Source organism: Aphidius gifuensis, linkage group LG6, assembly GCF_014905175.1.
Source record: "Aphidius gifuensis isolate YNYX2018 linkage group LG6, ASM1490517v1, whole genome shotgun sequence".
In the NCBI taxonomy this organism is placed as follows: Eukaryota; Metazoa; Arthropoda; class Insecta; order Hymenoptera; family Braconidae; genus Aphidius; species Aphidius gifuensis.
This window is the reverse complement of record NC_057793.1, coordinates 7,756,106-7,774,455: the sequence shown is the minus strand read 5'-3', so window position 1 is coordinate 7,774,455 and position 18,350 is coordinate 7,756,106. Positions and strand designations below refer to the sequence as shown.

General features: G+C 24.6%; 1 protein-coding gene across 5 annotated transcripts in view; it reads left to right on the top strand.

The window, feature by feature from the left end:
* LOC122859265 (tyrosine-protein kinase Btk29A) overlaps window positions 1-18,040 on the top strand; it is a 37,670-nt gene extending 19,630 nt beyond the window's left edge. For 3 of the 5 annotated variants that reach the window (XM_044162702.1, XM_044162703.1, XM_044162704.1), the window contains 8 exons: window positions 14,616-14,677; window positions 14,900-14,983; window positions 15,195-15,259; window positions 15,854-15,919; window positions 16,536-16,664; window positions 16,861-17,054; window positions 17,130-17,842; window positions 17,924-18,040. In XM_044162702.1, the coding sequence (XP_044018637.1) occupies window positions 14,616-14,677; window positions 14,900-14,983; window positions 15,195-15,259; window positions 15,854-15,919; window positions 16,536-16,664; window positions 16,861-17,054; window positions 17,130-17,842; window positions 17,924-18,025 (1,415 nt within the window). In that variant the 3' untranslated portion in view covers window positions 18,026-18,040. Of the gene's footprint in view, window positions 1-2,281; window positions 2,767-13,838; window positions 14,073-14,615; window positions 14,678-14,899; window positions 14,984-15,194; window positions 15,260-15,853; window positions 15,920-16,535; window positions 16,665-16,860; window positions 17,055-17,129; window positions 17,843-17,923 lie in introns of those variants that run through there. The other 2 variants (XM_044162705.1, XM_044162706.1) reach the window with 2 other exon arrangements.
* Window positions 18,041-18,350: the final 310 nt, after the last annotated feature.

Here is an 18,350-nt window from a genome sequence, read left to right as displayed (position 1 = left end):
TTTTAAAATAACATCAATTTATGTCAAATCCTGAACAATTTAATATTCAAAAATAAAAAAACTACATAAAATTAAATTACTATATCGATCGACAAGCATTTACAAGTAGAATAATTTAATAGTGGTTAAAATTCACTTGTCATCATGTGAAAAATTGAGGAAAAAAAAAGCTCAAAGTCAATATGAAATTATTTATTTAAAAAAAAAGTATCTATTATAATAATAATATTTGAAGGAAAACTCAATTGTCAAAGCCAAGAGAAAAGCCCCCAGCATCATCACCACCAGATGATGTTTATATATGTGTGTATGTGTGTGTTTTGTGCAGTGAGCTTTTCTCGATGCTCGTGCAAGCGATAAATTGCTTGGTGCATATACTGCGTTATCTCTGCTATAGATCGCCTCAAACCATCTGGCAAGTTCACCGATAGTAATATAGAAACGATTACACATAAAATTTCAAAATATACGACAGTCTTATGTCTATTTTTATATTTCATTTAGTAAAATATATATTAGATTTTTCATTTTGTTTTTTCATCTTTTAATTTTTATTATTATTAATGGTTTTTCTTTTGCAATGAGGATGAAAATAAAATTGCAAAAAATATCGAGTGTTTAAATTCAATTAAATATAAATTGTTTTTTTTTTTATTTTTATTATTTAATTTTTGTTCAAGTTGTTTGCTGATTGTAATTAGTCTTGTTGGATAAAAAAATATAGAAAAATATATTGAAATTTATATTTATTTTTTAAAAAAACAAAACTAATTGTCGTTTTTTATTTTTAATATAATAAAAGATTAAAAATATGAGAATGGTTTGAATTGAATTTAATGAGCTATTGGATTTATTTTTGCATGAAAAAAATTTAATATAAAAAACGAGTTTATTTTTTAGAATTAATGTCAAAAAGTTGATTAATTATTTAATTGATAATAGCAAAGTTTTTTATTTTTTTCTATAAAAATGCATTGGTAGATATTTCTAAAATTTGTCAGGTGAACATAGAAAATTCCCAGCTATTTTTTAAAAAAAATTTCATCATGGGCCAGCCCTCAGTTTTGTTGTTAAAAAAAAAAAACAATTGTAACAAACAAAAAAAGCCATGTTCCAATTGAAAATGTAAAATTGTAAAAATATATATAATTTTAAATTAGTATTACATATTAAAAATGAAAATATTTCAATTTAAAATATATTTGCTGATTTCGAAAATTGAACTTTTAGTTTAGTTTGTCTTATAGTTGCTCTGGGTACCCAACAAAGTAATGTGCCCTGAGGTACTCTTATTTGTAAACATACATTTGTGTACTGCTAGTTGCTGCACCTAGATCGACGAATATCACGACTTGTATATTCTCTTGAGGCTTCAACTTGATATTCTCCAGCCTCTCTCTCTCTCTCTCTCTCCTCTCTCTTGCACTCTATAAAACTTTTCTTCATAAACTAACTGGAGTTTATTGTAAACACAAGCAACTTCAATATACATCTCAACTGTGAGACTAACAGCGTGAATCCTCATTCACAATATTCCCTTCTATTTTTCATAATGCTCAACAAAATTCAATATTATATTATTTCGACATTTAAAAATCAATCATAATATTAAATACTCATTATTTTGAAAATATACTTTATGATAAATACTTCATATATTAATCAACAAAACCAATATCTATCAATTTATTTTCAATCAATCAATTTTATAAATATTAAAAGTTAAAATCGTTTATTAATTTTTATTTCAAATAAATTACATTAAAATTAGCTCAACATACATTATATTTTATCAATTAAAAAAAAAAATGAAAAACCAAATATTAACATTTATAATTTAGAAATTTATAAAAGAATTTAAAACAAATATTACGTAAAATAATTTTAAAAAATTAATTATTAATTTATTGTATAATGAAAGAAAGATAAAGAAAAAATTATTTTTTTTTTCGTGTTGAATATAATAATTTAAAAAATAATAAATTTGGAAAGTAAGTTGAGATTGTTGTTGGTGTATACCTGGTGTATGTTTATATATACATGAAACCAATGGAAGGTGAAACTCCTCGTGGTCACAGAAGGAGGATAAAAATAATAAAGACAAAGAAGGTAAAGGAAAGAGTTAAGAGAGAGAAAACAAGTATTAAAAAAAAAAAAAAAAAAGGAGCAGGAGGAGTACCATCTAGTGTAGGAGGAAGAGGAGGTGGAGGTATAGAAGGTGGAAAAAAAAGAGGAAATAACAGGGGCCGGGGCCAAGTGAGACACCGTTCGCCAGGCAACTGTAGTCCAACTTAAACATCCGACGGTTACACCTCGTTCAATTAATTTAATTATTATTATTATTATTATTATTGTTAATTTAAATTATTTAAAAAATTGGCTACTTAATTATCGATATTGTGGATTGAATTTAAATGTGGATATATCGATTTGATATTGATGACAAAATAGGCATTCCATATGATCGAAAAATATATATAAGTATACCGGAAGTGATGCTTGATATGGTGACAATAATTACAAAAAAACAATCTGGATATTATCAGTGATTTTTTATTTTAATTTTATGATTGATATAGGGGTGTGGCAACTCCTATTAGTTTTTATATATTTAATGATTGAAAATAATTGTAATTATATATTGATTGAATTAGTTTAATAAATTTATAAATATGATGGTTATAAGTGCACTGAAACAGGTTGCCAATGCTGCTACAAATGCTGTACATTCAGCAACCGGCACGGCTCATGGACACGTCACTTCCGGTAAAAATTATTGTTTGAATTATTATTTTATTGAGGATATATGCATTATAAATATTAATCATCATTGCCAAAAAAAGAAAAATAGAATCCTATTTCAAGTATCAACAAACTTGCTTTTGCCACAATGTTTATTTATTTTTTTTTGTATTTTTACATTGTTTAAACAACAAAAAAAAAAAAAAAACAATAAATAAAATTAAAAGAGGTAAAACAGGTGTATCTCCATGCGGACTTGCGCACTTCTTTACCTTTATTTTTTTTTTATATTTACATGCAAAAAAAAAGCAAGCATATGACCAATGGACATACGACTTTTTACTGTTAATAATACTTTTATTGACTTTTGACACATGTGACATACGCCTTTATTGCTATTAATAAATTTTAAATAACTGACAATTTTGCAGAGGGTTAAACAAGTCATTTGCCAAAATAATTTTTAAACAAACATTTTTTTACTTTTCAAAAAAAAAAAAAAAATCAATAAATAAATTAAATTTAAAAAAAAAGGCACTTACGCTTCTTTACCTCTAATACAATGCGATATTGTAAATATATATAATAAACACCTTGAATAATTTAAAAATGTATTTTATTTATTTATTTTTTTTTTTTCACATGCATTTATTATTGCACTTGATTGTTTCATCAAGGACAATCTCATTTAATTTATCATAACAATAATAATTATTATTTTTTCATTTATCTATTGCCCTGAAATTATTAGATAATAATCTCGATTTGATAAAATCCATGAATATAATTTAAAAATATAATATAGAAATGAATTTATTTTTTTCTTTTTCAATTTTTTTAATTCAAAGTGAAAGATAAATAATATATATACGTCAAAGAATTTGTCGACCTTGCTATGAAAATTCCAATTATCGTTAGCCTCGCTGGAGGTAACAATACAAAATATATTTTTAAAAAAAATTTCACAAGCTTTTATACGCGATAGCAAACACCAGCTGATAGCATCCAAGCGTATGCCCCATCCTATTGTCTGTGATTATCACGACAAACAACACATAAAAAAAAAAGTTAAATAAAATTTGATGGACAAGAGGAAAAAGAATTTTTTATTTTTCTAACTACAATTCAGTTTGAAAATAATTGAATCATAGTTAACAAGGTAGTTGGTGTACGGTATAATACCAGAAACAGATGAATTTTAGTAATTTAATTTTTGAGGTTCAACGGGTTCATTGTTTGATGCTTGTTGATAATATATTCATTGAGTTTTAAATAAATGTACTTTTTCTTATTTTTTTTTAAATTTCTTTCACATGTTTGATTTGATTATTTGTATATATACACTCTTGTTCTCAGGGTAAGGGTAATTGTCAGTTTGTATAAAACTCGGTTAGTTTCTATAACACTGTGCAATCACGAAATGTCACTGAAATTTTATTACGAAAGTTTTACAAAATGTGATGGAATACTCCAAAACACAGTGACATTCACTTTATTTTATTTTTCTTTTTTTTTTATTTTCTATTTTAGAAAATAATTTTTTTTTTTTTTCTTTCTCTGTTGCTCTTCCTTTCTCTCTTAACTTATTCAGAACATTGTCCGGGTTATGATGTTTTTCGCTCTAATAACGAATTCGTTCATCACACGCAAGCACACATATTTTTCAAATGAATTTTTTTTTTTTTTCTTCTTTTAAATGCCTTGAATGAGTTCAGATAATTCGTTGGTAAAACACACGCTATTTTATATGACTAACAAATGAATTAATAAATAAATATGTACATAGAGAAAAATAAAATTTGAATTGAAATATTTTTATATCAAAGTTACGCTATTGGCAACTCATAGTTTTGGCATTCACAGTTCAAGTGACATTCATGGTATAATGAAAGTTTTGAAAATTCCAATCGAGGGCTTCTTGTTATTGAAAAAAAAAAAAAATAAGTAAAAGAAAATCAAAAGACTATATATGTATAGTTGTAGAATGTTTTATAAACTATTTATAATTATCTCAAAATAATTTGACGTATTTATTTAATGAAAAATCTGAAGCTTATTTAAAATACTCTTGAAAATTAATTAAAATTTGAATTATATCATCTAAAAATCATGAAAAGAATTAGCTTATTTGTGTAGGTTTTGGATTCTTCTTTTTTATATTAAAAAATTCTTAAAATTCTAGTCAAAGATTTTGTGTGGGTGTTTTTTTTATTTGAAGTATTCAAGTGGTTATATCAGCAAATTTTAAAAAAAATTTTGACCTTCCACTTTACTCTCTTTTTATGTGAAGAAGATATCTACGTGCTTTGGCATACCAATGTTAAATTTAGCAAAATCCCGAGAGTATCATGACTGAACATCATGGTCAAAGTGTTCTGAACACAAATTTCTCGGTCAAATCATCTAGAAATAAAATGTCTTGTGTGGATATAAAAATCCATAAGGTATTTAAAATTAAAATGAATCATCAAAATAATACGAGCATTGAGTCACTAGTCTATAAAACCTTTTATATTCAATTTTAACGATACTTTTTGTGTAAATAGTGATAATAAATAGCAAAATAAATAAATAAAAGTTTTTAATTTTTCAACATTAAAATAAGTAATAATAATAATTTCAATAGCTTTTTAAAAAGAAAAACTAGGTCGCAATGTTAATATTGATTTTTCAATTTATACATAAAAAAATTATGAGTTGTTGAAAATTTAAAACATTTATTTGACCCAATAGACAGATATTATGACTAAATATCAGGGTTGAAATATCATAAACGCAATTTTTACAACTGAATACTTTTATGTAAAAAAAAATAAATAGAAATTTAGTTTTTATAAAGTTTTTATGTCAAAGAAAATATCGGGGCAACCGTAGCAAGGTGCGTCGAGTTGAGGTACGGTTTCGTAAATTAAGCACCGCGTACCCCTTGGTCAGTTGTTGGATGGATGACCGTGGCCAGTGCGGTCATCGTGATTCCAGCGTAAAACATTCACAATCAACAGTGGTGCGGTCGTGACCTATTCGTAATCCAACATATTTTTTCTATTTATTGAATTATTAAAATGACATTTCAATAAATAAAATAATGCATTGAAGATAATTATTTATTTTATTTATTATTATTTACTTGGTAGTGGATATTTTGTGGCATATTTTTTACCAAGTTTTTCCGGGATGCTGTGTCTTGTTATCGACCTCTACTATGCTGACGCAATAACTCAATTTTCCTTAAATAAAAAATATTCATTTTTCAATATAACTTGTCTAGTTTGAATTATAAAAATTCTCATTAAGCATGAGTTATTATTTTTCAATAACTTGATAAATGATAATACAAGAGAGTCAAATTTTAAATATAGATGGCCTCTATATTTTATACCAAATCAATACTCAATATATATATATGTGAATTTAAAACTTGCGTCCCTGTATTATCTCATATTTTTGTATCGTAATATTTTCATTCAATTTAACCATTTATTATTCTTCAAATAAAAATTTAATTCAACAAAAATATTTATCTGTTATTCTTGAATTACTGTAGTAGACAGATTTAAAGTCAAAGACTTGAAAGTCATTTTGTACTTGTTAATCATCAACCACAATATCATCAAGCAAATTAAAACATCAAGAATTAAATATATACATACATAACATTTAAAAAATAACGGTATTTTCTTTCATATTTCTACGCTATCTTACACAACTTCAACAACAACAACAACAGTATTTTGATAAAGCACAAGAGAGAATCTCTCAACCTTATATCATTAAAAAAAAAAAAAAAAAAATACAAATAATAATGTTAATTATTATTAAAACATTGCGTTGCAATATCAATTGCCTTTAAATTAAATAACATTTATTAAATAAATTATCAATAAATGTTGTCTGTGTATAAAATTGGAAAACACTGTAAAAATTATATTAAATTAATTTTCATCAGTATAATTCTGCGACCAATTTATTTTACTCCACACAATATTCTCCAAACTTGAATACTCTCTCACCGCATAAAACAATAATTAAATTTTCTATTTTCATTAATAATAATTGCTATTATTTATTGAATTAATTATATATAATTCAATTTAAAAAGAAATTATCACTTTATTAAAAATAAATAAACATTTAAAAAATTCATTTTAAATGTTTACATGATTTTTTTTTATCATGTGCTGAAAATTATAACATTGTTGTGGTTTTTTAATTTTTTTTTTTTTTTTTTTTCATATGACAATCGTTTATAAGGTTATTGCAAGTTAAATAAATGTCAGTGGCAATACACCTGTCAGTTTGATCTCCTCATTTCTCTCCCTCCCTTCAAGAATTTTAATTTATAACTGGTCACGGTTGATTGACTCTGGCTTTTTTCATAACCAGTATATCACTAGTCTTTTTTCATGGATATGTTATAAATTTATTCAAGTCTTGTCAATAACAGTAAAACTTGTGATGACAAGGTCGAGTGTCTCTCCTTCTTCCATCACCATTTTTAGAAATATTTTATTAATAATTTTTCTTTTTTTCACGTACAATTTTATCACTGTGTCAGCTAATATTATCACGTGTTTTTTTTATGATAAACAATAGTGGCAATTTTAATTTAGGGAAGTGGAAAAAGAAATTAAAAAAAACACTTGTTTATTGTAGTTATTATTTTACAGCTTACATATACTTTAATGTTTTATTTATTTTTTTTTTTTTACGTGCTTTTATCTATTTGAAATTGACGTAGCATCGTTTTGTTATTATTGTTTGGTATTATTTACATTGTACTGTTGAATGATCATTACATAAAATCAACAGTTTGCTAGAACGGATGCAAAATTTTTTATTATATTGGTATATTAAATTGAACATTTTTAGATTTTATTTTGTTGTTTATTTTAGTTTTTTTTTTATTACTATAAATTATAAAAGATTATATATTATTTATTTCAATTGTCAGATGAAGATTTATTTTTATTTTTTTTTGGTTTTATATTCACAATGAGTTGGAGGATCTTATCTACTTTTGTTAGTAGACATTTTCATTTGCAAATGCCGCATGAGTTTGAAATGAAAATTTTATGAAAAGAAGAAAAATGGGGAAAAAAAAAATAGATTTTACGAGAGACGAAAAGATTTTTTATATATACTTCTATAAATATATATTGTATGAAGTTTGAATTTATTTTATTTTTTTTGTTTTTTATAAAAAAAGAAGAAGAGAAGAGTTTTTGACATCGAAGATTATAGGTGAAATAGACAAAAAGGAGTGGCGGATTTTCTTCCTCAATGACTGCACACCCACACTTTGTATCGATCAATCGTACTGGCTTAGTGCCAAATACTTTTGTCTATTATGACATACAAGTTGGTTATATATAGAATAAAAGAACATTCTTTTTTAGAGATATATTTTATTATGCATTAAAATATATATTGTCTCATTAAAAGCCCAATAAGCGTCAAAAAATAGAATCCTATATGTTTCAAATTTAAATAAAACAGGTATACCTACAAATTTGTTTTTGCCACAATGTTTATTTATTTTTTTTGTATTTTTACATTGTTTAAACAACAAAAAAAAAAAAAAACAATAAATAAAATTAAAAGAGGTAAAACAGGTGTATCTCCATGCGGACTTGCGCACTTCTTTACCTTTATTTTTTTTTTATATTTACATGCAAAAAAAAAGCAAGCATATGACCAATGGACATACGACTTTTTACTGTTAATAATACTTTTATTGACTTTTTACACATGTGACATACGCCTTTATTGCTATTAATAAATTTTAAATAACTGACAATTTTGCAGAGGGTTAAACAAGTCATTTGCCAAAATAATTTTTAAACAAACATTTTTTTACTTTTCAAAAAAAAAAAAAAAAATCAATAAATAAATTAAATTTAAAAAAAAAAAGGCACTTACGCTTCTTTACCTCTAATACAATGCGATATTGTAAATATATATAATAAACACCTTGAATAATTTAAAAATGTATTTTATTTATTTATTTATTTTTTTTCACATGCATTTATTATTGCACTTGATTGTTTCATCAAGGACAATCTCATTTAATTTATCATAATAATAGTAATTATTATTTTTTCATTTATCTATTGCCCTGAAATTATTAGATAATAATCTCGTTTTGATAAAATTCATAAGCGTATGAACATAATACAGAAATGAATTTTTTTAATAATGTAAGTTTTAAAAATAGCACTTATGTTTCTTAGTCTCTATAATAAAACATTGTCTTGTATTTATAAGTATGATATTGATAGTATTGCAAATGATTAATTGACAATCGACAAAAGTTATATTAAAATATCGTCAGTTTGTTTCTATACACTTTCCAATTCACGCCAATTCTTTATTATTATTATTTTTTTTTTCGTTGAATCGCCTTCTGATTTTTGCCATTCACTTGTATATATACTCCCTGAATGACTAATGAAACAGCCAATTGTCCTCGTGGTTTTTCTCCACCGAGATGTATTTCTAAAAAAAAAAAAACTAAAAAAAAATTCCAATTTCCACTTTATTTTTCCTTTTTTGAATATTCATTTCTCGAATAATAGATGAAAAAATAAAAAACCACCGAGAAAAAAACAAAGTAAAAAAAAACTATATTTACTTTTTTTTTAATTAAGTCGGTATATATATACACTAGAAAATATGCTAAATTTATATTATAAAATTAAAGAAACGTGTTCTATATGCTTTTGTAGATAAAATTTTTTCATCTTTGATGTAGAAAATAAAAAATAAAAAAAAAAACTATATTCAGTTGTTGAATTATTCAAACATAAAATGTGCTTGAAACATGGAGTAAAATAAAAATAAAAAATAGAAAAAAAAAATATAAAAAATAGCGACTGTAAGGTGAAAGTATATATCCAAGTGTATACGCCTGTATAACTCTTTGCCAACTCGCATTTTGCTGAATGCACTCGCATCAATATCCTCAGATTATCTTTCAAAAAAAAATATCAAAAAAATATATATATAAATTTAAAAATATATATTTTTATTTTTTTTTTCTAGTACACTGTTTTTCTTCTGCGCACGATATTGATATAAATATCCGTATAAAGATTTCCGATTCATATAAATAAATGAAAAAATTTAATAAAAAAAAAATATTTTTTTACTTTTTATTTTATAACATTTTTTGTAATATAATTTTATTGATATTAAATTTATTTTTATATATATTTAATAGCTAATAATATATAAATGATTTTTAAATTGTTATAAATAAATAATAAATTTATTTGAAAGGTGAGAACAAAATAACAGCTTACAAATTGCACTTAAGTAATGACAAAGTGATCGAATTTAGTTGTGTTTGCTGATCGATTAGCCTGAGATAGAACCCCTGCGATCCTAAGTAATTACTATATGTTTTGTTTGATCTGTTTGGCTTTACTAACACCTCAATGATTACAATGTTATGTTCTTCAAAAGAAAATTCACTTTGTTATTTTATCACACAAACTATATACTTAGCTGAATTTATAAATACATATTTTATATTTCCTTCAATGCAAAATAATATACAAGTGATTTTTTCATTTATTATTGATATTTTATTTAGAATGTTTGTGAAAAGTAATGATAAATAAAAATAAATATACTGGAAATATAAAAAATTCACAGACAAAATTATATACATACTGAGAAAATTTGTAGTAATTTTTTTTTCGAAAAATATTCTAGTGTTTATTTAGAAATAATTATCATAGAAATATAAAGTTAAATTTTTTTTTTTTTTTGTAAACATAAAGTAAGCCTAAATTTTGATTAGAAATGAGTCAAATTATTTTTATTATTTAAATTAATAACAGTTTTTAATAAACAATTGATTTTTGATGGGAATTTTTTGTTGATTTTTTAAAAATTTGTTTGTTTATTTCGAAATTTCGATTCGTTAATTAAAATAATCAGAATAAATTGTCCAATTTTCGATTGTAATTTTGAGAAACGTTATTTTTACTGAGTAAAAAAAATTTGCAATTTAATATGAGATATATTTAATGCTAATTTTTTATCATTTTTATTTTTTAAATTTATTTTTTTAGTTAACTATCAGCTTAAAAACAAAATAAATTTTTTTTATCAGTCCACCAAACACGTATTCCATTGAAAGTAATAAATGGAAAATAAAAAAAACTTCTCAGAATATTACAAGTGCAATTGTACAAATATAGAGTTGATTTATTTATTTTTTTTTGTTGGCATCTTGGTATTTTTTTGTAAACTTAAAAGTATTTTATCATTGAATTTTTTTGTCAATATAAAAATACATGGTTTTATATTTCAACAAAATTTTATTTTTGCTGAGCGCCTTTTCCGCCAAGAATCATCATTATTTTCCGAGCTTTTTTGCAAGCTTCGTTTTATTTTTATTATTTTTTTATTCTATTCAAAGTCTATCTCAAGTATATTTTCAAATTATATATATTGCATTATTTACTTATCATTTTTCATTATGCTTACGAAAATATTATAATAATTTGTATTTAAAATTTTATTATTCCAAGATGCGTTGGCAGACCGTTAAAAAAGACAGCTCGATGTTAAATTCCAACAAGTTGAACCGGTTATTCAGCCAATGATAACTCAAAACCAGTCGAAAGAAAAACAACACCTACGATAATATCACTTTATTTATTTATCTATTTTTTTTAATCAAAAATCCCGTAAGTTTCTCAGCAAACTTTTGTAATTCTTGTTGATGGTTTTTTTAAAGCATCACCTATTACTACACAGTATTTGGAATTTCTCATTTTTTTTTTTTACTCATTCTTTGATATCTGTGCAGATAAAAATTACCAGAAATAATAATTATGAAATAAATAAATCGATAGTTTTATCATGATTTATTTTTTATATAAATTTTAAAAAATATATTTTCAATTAAAAAATACAACTTGAATTAACAATATACATAAAAAAATAATTAATATTTTTTTTACTTTTTAAATTTAATTTGCATGATAAGTTTTAAAAAATTGGAAATGATCCAGCCAAGTAATTCCAGCTATTGCCTTGGGTTATGAAAAAAAAAAAAAAAAATACTAAATTTTTTTTGTCATATACAATTGATGTTATATTGGTAAACCTTCATCACAAAATTTAATAATTAAATTAAACAAAAAAAAAATATATATATAATAATAATGTTAATAACTTTAGATAGCCTTTGGCAAAAAGCAATTTTAGTTTTCATGATGAAACCTCATTGACGTGTGGTTGACCACCCGTTAAGTTGAATTAGTTTGTCCTGTGCTAACCTCATCCACAATTTTGTGCAAAGAGGAAAATTGTCTTGGACAGGTCCATGCTTTGCCTACTGTTTAATCTATTTACTTCAACACTGTCCATGCTATTATATACCTTGCTTACCTTCAACCACGCTTCAGCTTATAAAATGTAATTAGACCTGATGTATGTTATCTCTTGGCATGAATTTTTGCTTGTTTATTATTTGAAATTAAAAATAAATATCTAAACAATTTTATTATATCATATATGACAACAAAAGGTCTTTCACAAGTTGATTGACTGATAGATAATTATTATTTTTTGAAAGAAAAAACACATCCTGATTGATGTAAAATGTAAAGAAAAAAATTTTTCAAATCCATTTTTAATTATGATAATATAAATTTAATTAAAATGCAAAGTTTTTAGTTGTTAGTTTAATTTTGTTTTTTTTTTTTTTAGTCTTCAAATATTGATAGATTCTGTGGTGATTGATTATATTTGTTAGAGCAGCTGTAACAAAGTTTTTTGTTTTTTATTTTTCTGGTAAAGACTAATTACTCGTAATCCTTTATGATCAATCAAATATGCAATACGTAGAACATGTTCATGCATGTGCATTAATAAGGAAATTGAATGAAATTCCACAATCTGAAACACCCCGGTGTTCAGTGTGTATACCAATGAACATATATGCTCTCGTATCAATTTAATTTAGGCACAAGGTGAGATTATTATCATTACTGCAATTTGAAAATTGTCTTTGAGTTGAAATAATTATAGAGAATCTAAGCTTCATCAGTTGAATTGAGATGCTCTTCATTTAAATATTTCAACACGATTGCATCAAAAGTAAAAAAAGCACAAGTGCCATCTTTTAGAATATTTATTTTTCTTTTTATTATTATCTAATAATTTCAGGGCAATAGATAAATGAAAAAATAATAATTACTATTATTATGATAAATTAAATGAGGTTGTCCTTGATGAAACAATCAAGTGCAATAATAAATGCATGTGAAAAAAAATAAATAAATAAATAAAATACATTTTTAAATTATTCAAGGTGTTTATTATATATATTTACAATATCGCATTGTATTAGAGGTAAAGAAGCGTAAGTGCCTTTTTTTTTTAAATTTAATTTATTTATTGATTTTTTTTTTTTTTTTGAAAAGTAAAAAAATGTTTGTTTAAAAATTATTTTGGCAAATGACTTGTTTAACCCTCTGCAAAATTGTCAGTTATTTAAAATTTATTAATAGCAATAAAGGCGTATGTCACATGTGTTAAAAGTCAATAAAAGTATTATTAACAGTAAAAAGTCGTATGTCCATTGGTCATATGCTTGCTTTTTTTTTTGCATGTAAATATAAAAAAAAAATAAAGGTAAAGAAGTGCGCAAGTCCGCATGGAGATACACCTGTTTTACCTCTTTTAATTTTATTTATTGTTTTTTTTTTTGTTGTTTAAACAATGTAAAAATACAAAAAAAAAAAATAAACATTGTGGCAAAACAAGTTTGTTGATACCTCAAAAAGTCTTTTTTTGACAATTAATTTTTGTATTTTTAATACAATGATATATTAATGTCAATCAATATTTTAAGTAAACAATTTAAAGCTCAATATTAAAAATATTGTTCAGTCGTCAAATAATTTTTTTTTATTAATAAATTTTAAAAATTATAATTTTTAATTTTTTTAAATTGCTAATTTATGATGTTGAAAAAAATCATTTAATAAGCACAATGTAAAAAAAAAGAAGAGAAGAGTCAGTGCCATTGGCGAGGGGGCTATTCGGGAGGGGTAAAGTCGCATTGATTTTGTCTAGACAGGGTGGAGACTTGGCCCACGCAACGTATCGTTCCCGTCGCGTCGGTAGCTCAGTATACTCATAGCGCGTTCATGAACCGGCATTTATATAGTTGCCATTAATTTTTTTTTTTTTTTATTAACTCTTAAAAAAATAATATCCAAACATCCCTCAGTTTGTACTCATAAATTTTTTAAAACATGTGAAAAATTAGTGATCATTCAAAGACAAAATTGTCATCGGGGCGCAAGGTATAACAAAAGAAAAAACTATATACTTTCAATGTGTCACAGTGAAAAATAATAATTACATTGAACACACAAAAGAACAGTGTAATGATCTCGTTACCCAGTTTTTATTTATTTTTATTTCAATATCTTTCTTTATGTCAATTCACAAAGTATTATTTACTTTTCTTTTTTATCTCATTGGGATTTAACAGATAATTCTCTTTGTATATTCACTTGCGAACTTGATTATTATTCATTCACAATAGAACAAAAAAAAAAAAACAAAATTTAACATGAAAGAAAAAGCTACTTTCAACGCTTCCGTTTTCTTTAAATTTCCGTTACTAGTATCCCTTGTGCTTTTTATTATTATCATTATTATTTTATACTTTTCCGAGGGCACTTTCATTTTCCACATCTTTACTCAACACTTTGTTTTTTATTTTTTTTACTTGTGACTATATTAATGTTCAAGTAGACATGAAAATTCAAAAAAAAAAATTTAACATTTATCTTAGAAGAAAATTTTAATGTTGTTTTTTTTTTTTACTTGAATTGTTACAGGAACGCCCACGACGCAAATAATGCCTGGTGGAACACCGGGTACACCCTCCTCCAAAGCCAAGGTAAAAAGTTTTTTATATTAAAAAATTATAAAATTAAATAATTGCAATATTATTGTTCAAATGATTCGACTGTATTTTAATGTTTGTTTTAAATTTATTAAAATGGAATTTAAAATACAAATATTTATACAGTTGAATTATTAAAGAGTATTACGATTGTAATTGACATGAGATATTTTATTGATAAAGATGAAATAATGTAAATGTATTTTATAATTACAGGAAAAATTGATGCTGAGGACGAAAACAGTTGTGGCACTGTATCCATTCCGTGCAATTGAGGGTGGTGACTTGTCGCTAGAGAAGGTAAATAGGCTTATAGGAACATACCAAGACAGAGATATCTTTGTACGTGTTTTGGGAACCAATTGCAGCTCTACGACAAAAGAAGATATAATAGGAATAAAAAAGTAGAGAAGAAGAGCTAGATGCCAAAAAAAAAAAAAATTAAAGAAAATTTATTATAATTTTAATAATTTAAGGTTTTTTGATAGTTTTTGTATTTTTATATTTTCAGGGTGCTGAGTATGAGGTGCTTGATGATTCACAGGAGCATTGGTGGAAAGTCAAGGATGGTCATGGGTAAAAAAAAAATATTATAAAAAATACAATTTATCTAATTTCAATTAATTTCAATCAAAAAAATATTCCACAACAAAAATATCAACTAGTTGAGAAATAAATCAATTACAAGTTTATCAAAATTATTTGAATAAATAAAATAAATAAACATTTAATAAAATACATTTAAAAGATGAAAATATTAATAAAAATTAAATTTGAAATAATAATAACAGCGAGTCATTACAGCACGATGATGAATTAATTAATTTTTAAATAAATTAATTTTCAATTTATCCAAGATATATGGATAATAGTAAATTTGCAAAAAAAAAAAAATAAATAAATTTTTAAATGGAATATTTATTTATTTATCGTGCTGATCATACTCTTGTCATAATTATTTTTCGACAAATTTTAAATCATCATAATCATCATTATGTCGACATGTTAAACTATGCTTGTATATTATTTTTATAATTATTCATTTTAATTTTAAATATGGCTTTTTATACCAACACCTGCTAAATGATGTTTTTTTTTTTTTTTTTTCCGTGAGGAAATTATTAACTAAGATATTTTATTAATTTATTTAATTTGAATTATTATTTTCAGATCAATTGGATACATTCCCAGTAACTATGTCAAAGAAAAAGAACTTTTGGGTCTTCAAAAATACGAGTAAGTATTTTTATATTATTGCAGTAAAAAAAAAAAAAAATCTATACTACAAGTCAAGTCAATTTTTGTTACTCATATCAAAGCTCTATTGATTGAATCAAATGTTTTTATTCAATAAATTTAAATTTTCTTGAGTGAGTTTTTAACTCGAATACAGAATTTTTTATCCTTGTACATGTTTTATTTTATCATCCAAATATCCGTGCCAGTTTCATAACAAATCTCGATATAAACCATCAACCTGTCAATACTTTATTTATCATATTTCAAAAAAAAACTCTCAAGCTACATCATTTGGCATGAGATCATATACATTTTAACTTCAACATCATCATTTTATTTTACAAAAATTCAATAAAATTTCAAGGATATATTTTAATAAAAAATAAATACATAATAGATATATAATGGATGAAAAAAAAAAAAAAGTAAAAAAAACACTAAAATTTCTATGACCTAAATTTTCATCATTAAAGAATAGAAATCAAAGTGTAGGTTGCTTGGTTAGAAATATAAAAAAAAAAATAATAAAACATTGAAAAAAAAGAAAAAAAAAAATTTAAAAAGCCAGAAGGTAATGAGGAAGGCAATATAAGAGATGATGATTTCATTCCAGATGGTACGTGGGCGACATGTCGAGGCAACGTGCTGAATCGCTACTCAAGCAAGAAGACAAAGAGGGATGTTTTGTCGTTCGTAACTCATCAACCAAGGGACTCTATACTCTTTCACTCTACACAAAAGTGTAAGTACCTTCGTTCAACTAACTTGAAAAAAAGTAAATAACAAAAAAAATGTACATTTACCTTTTTATTTACTTTTTTTGATAAATAAAAAAACTAGCACACTAAAATACATTTTTTTAATTGTTTTTTTTTTTTTTTGTTAAAAATTTACTTGATATAATTAAAATTATTATTTATTATTATAATATTTTTCAGACCACATCCTCATGTTAAACATTATCACATAAAACAAAATTCACGTGGTGAATTTTATTTATCAGAAAAACATTGTTGTGATTCAATACCAGATTTGGTTAATTATCATCGTCATAATAGTGGAGGTTTAGCAAGTCGTTTAAAAACAAGTCCTTGTGATCGTCCAGTACCACCAACAGCTGGTCTTAGTCATGGTAAAATAATAAATATTATTATTTATAAAAAAAAATATAGGTATATATTAAATAAATGTATTATTATAATTATAGATAAATGGGAAATTGATCCAGCTGAACTTCATTTACTTGAAGAATTAGGATCTGGTCAATTTGGTGTTGTTAGACGTGGTAAATGGCGTGGTTCAATTGACGTTGCTGTTAAAATGATGAAAGAAGGAACAATGTCTGAAGATGATTTTATTGAAGAAGCTAAAGTTATGACAAAATTACAACATCAAAATCTAGTCCAGCTATATGGTGTATGTAGTAAAGATCGTCCAATTTATATTGTAACTGAATATATGCGTCATGGTTCATTATTAAATTATTTACGTCGTCATGAAGCATCATTAGCAACAAATGTTGGTCTTTTACTTGATATGTGTATACAAGTATGCAAAGGAATGGCATATCTTGAACGACATAATTATATACATAGAGATCTTGCTGCACGTAATTGTCTTGTTGGTTCTGAAAATGTTGTTAAAGTTGCTGATTTTGGTTTAGCAAGATATGTACTTGATGATCAATATACAAGTAGTGGTGGTACTAAATTTCCAATAAAATGGGCACCACCAGAAGTATTAAATTATACAAGATTTAGTTCAAAATCAGATGTATGGGCAATGGGTGTACTTATGTGGGAAATATGGACATGTGGTAAAATGCCATATGGTAGATTGAAGAATACTGAAGTTGTTGAAAGAGTACAACGTGGTATTATACTTGAAAAACCAAAAGCATGCTTTAAAGAAGTTTATGAGGTAAATTAATTAAATTTTATAAATATTTTTTCATTTAATTTACAATCATTATTAATATATATATGTATTTTTTTATTAAAGGTAATGAGAAAATGTTGGGCACATTCTCCTGAAATAAGACCATCATTTCGTCTATTAAAAGATCAGCTTGTTGTTGTATCACAAGGTTTAATTAATGATTGACTCAACCTTTTACGGTGTTTGCGTCAATCCACATCACCAACTCAACAAATAATAATACCACAAATATCATTAATGTCAGGTGGACGTTCACCCACAATTGTGCCATCAATAAGTTCATATAATTCATCAACATTACCACGTAAACAACGTGCACCAGCATCTCTACCAAATTCAATTGATTTTTTACATTTATCAACAACAACAGCATCATCATCAATAGCATCATCAACATCAGCAGTGTCATTGGGTAGAATTAAAAAAAATAAAGATTCATCATCACCGAATAAAATTTTTAATAATCATACAAGTGATACATCAACAAGTT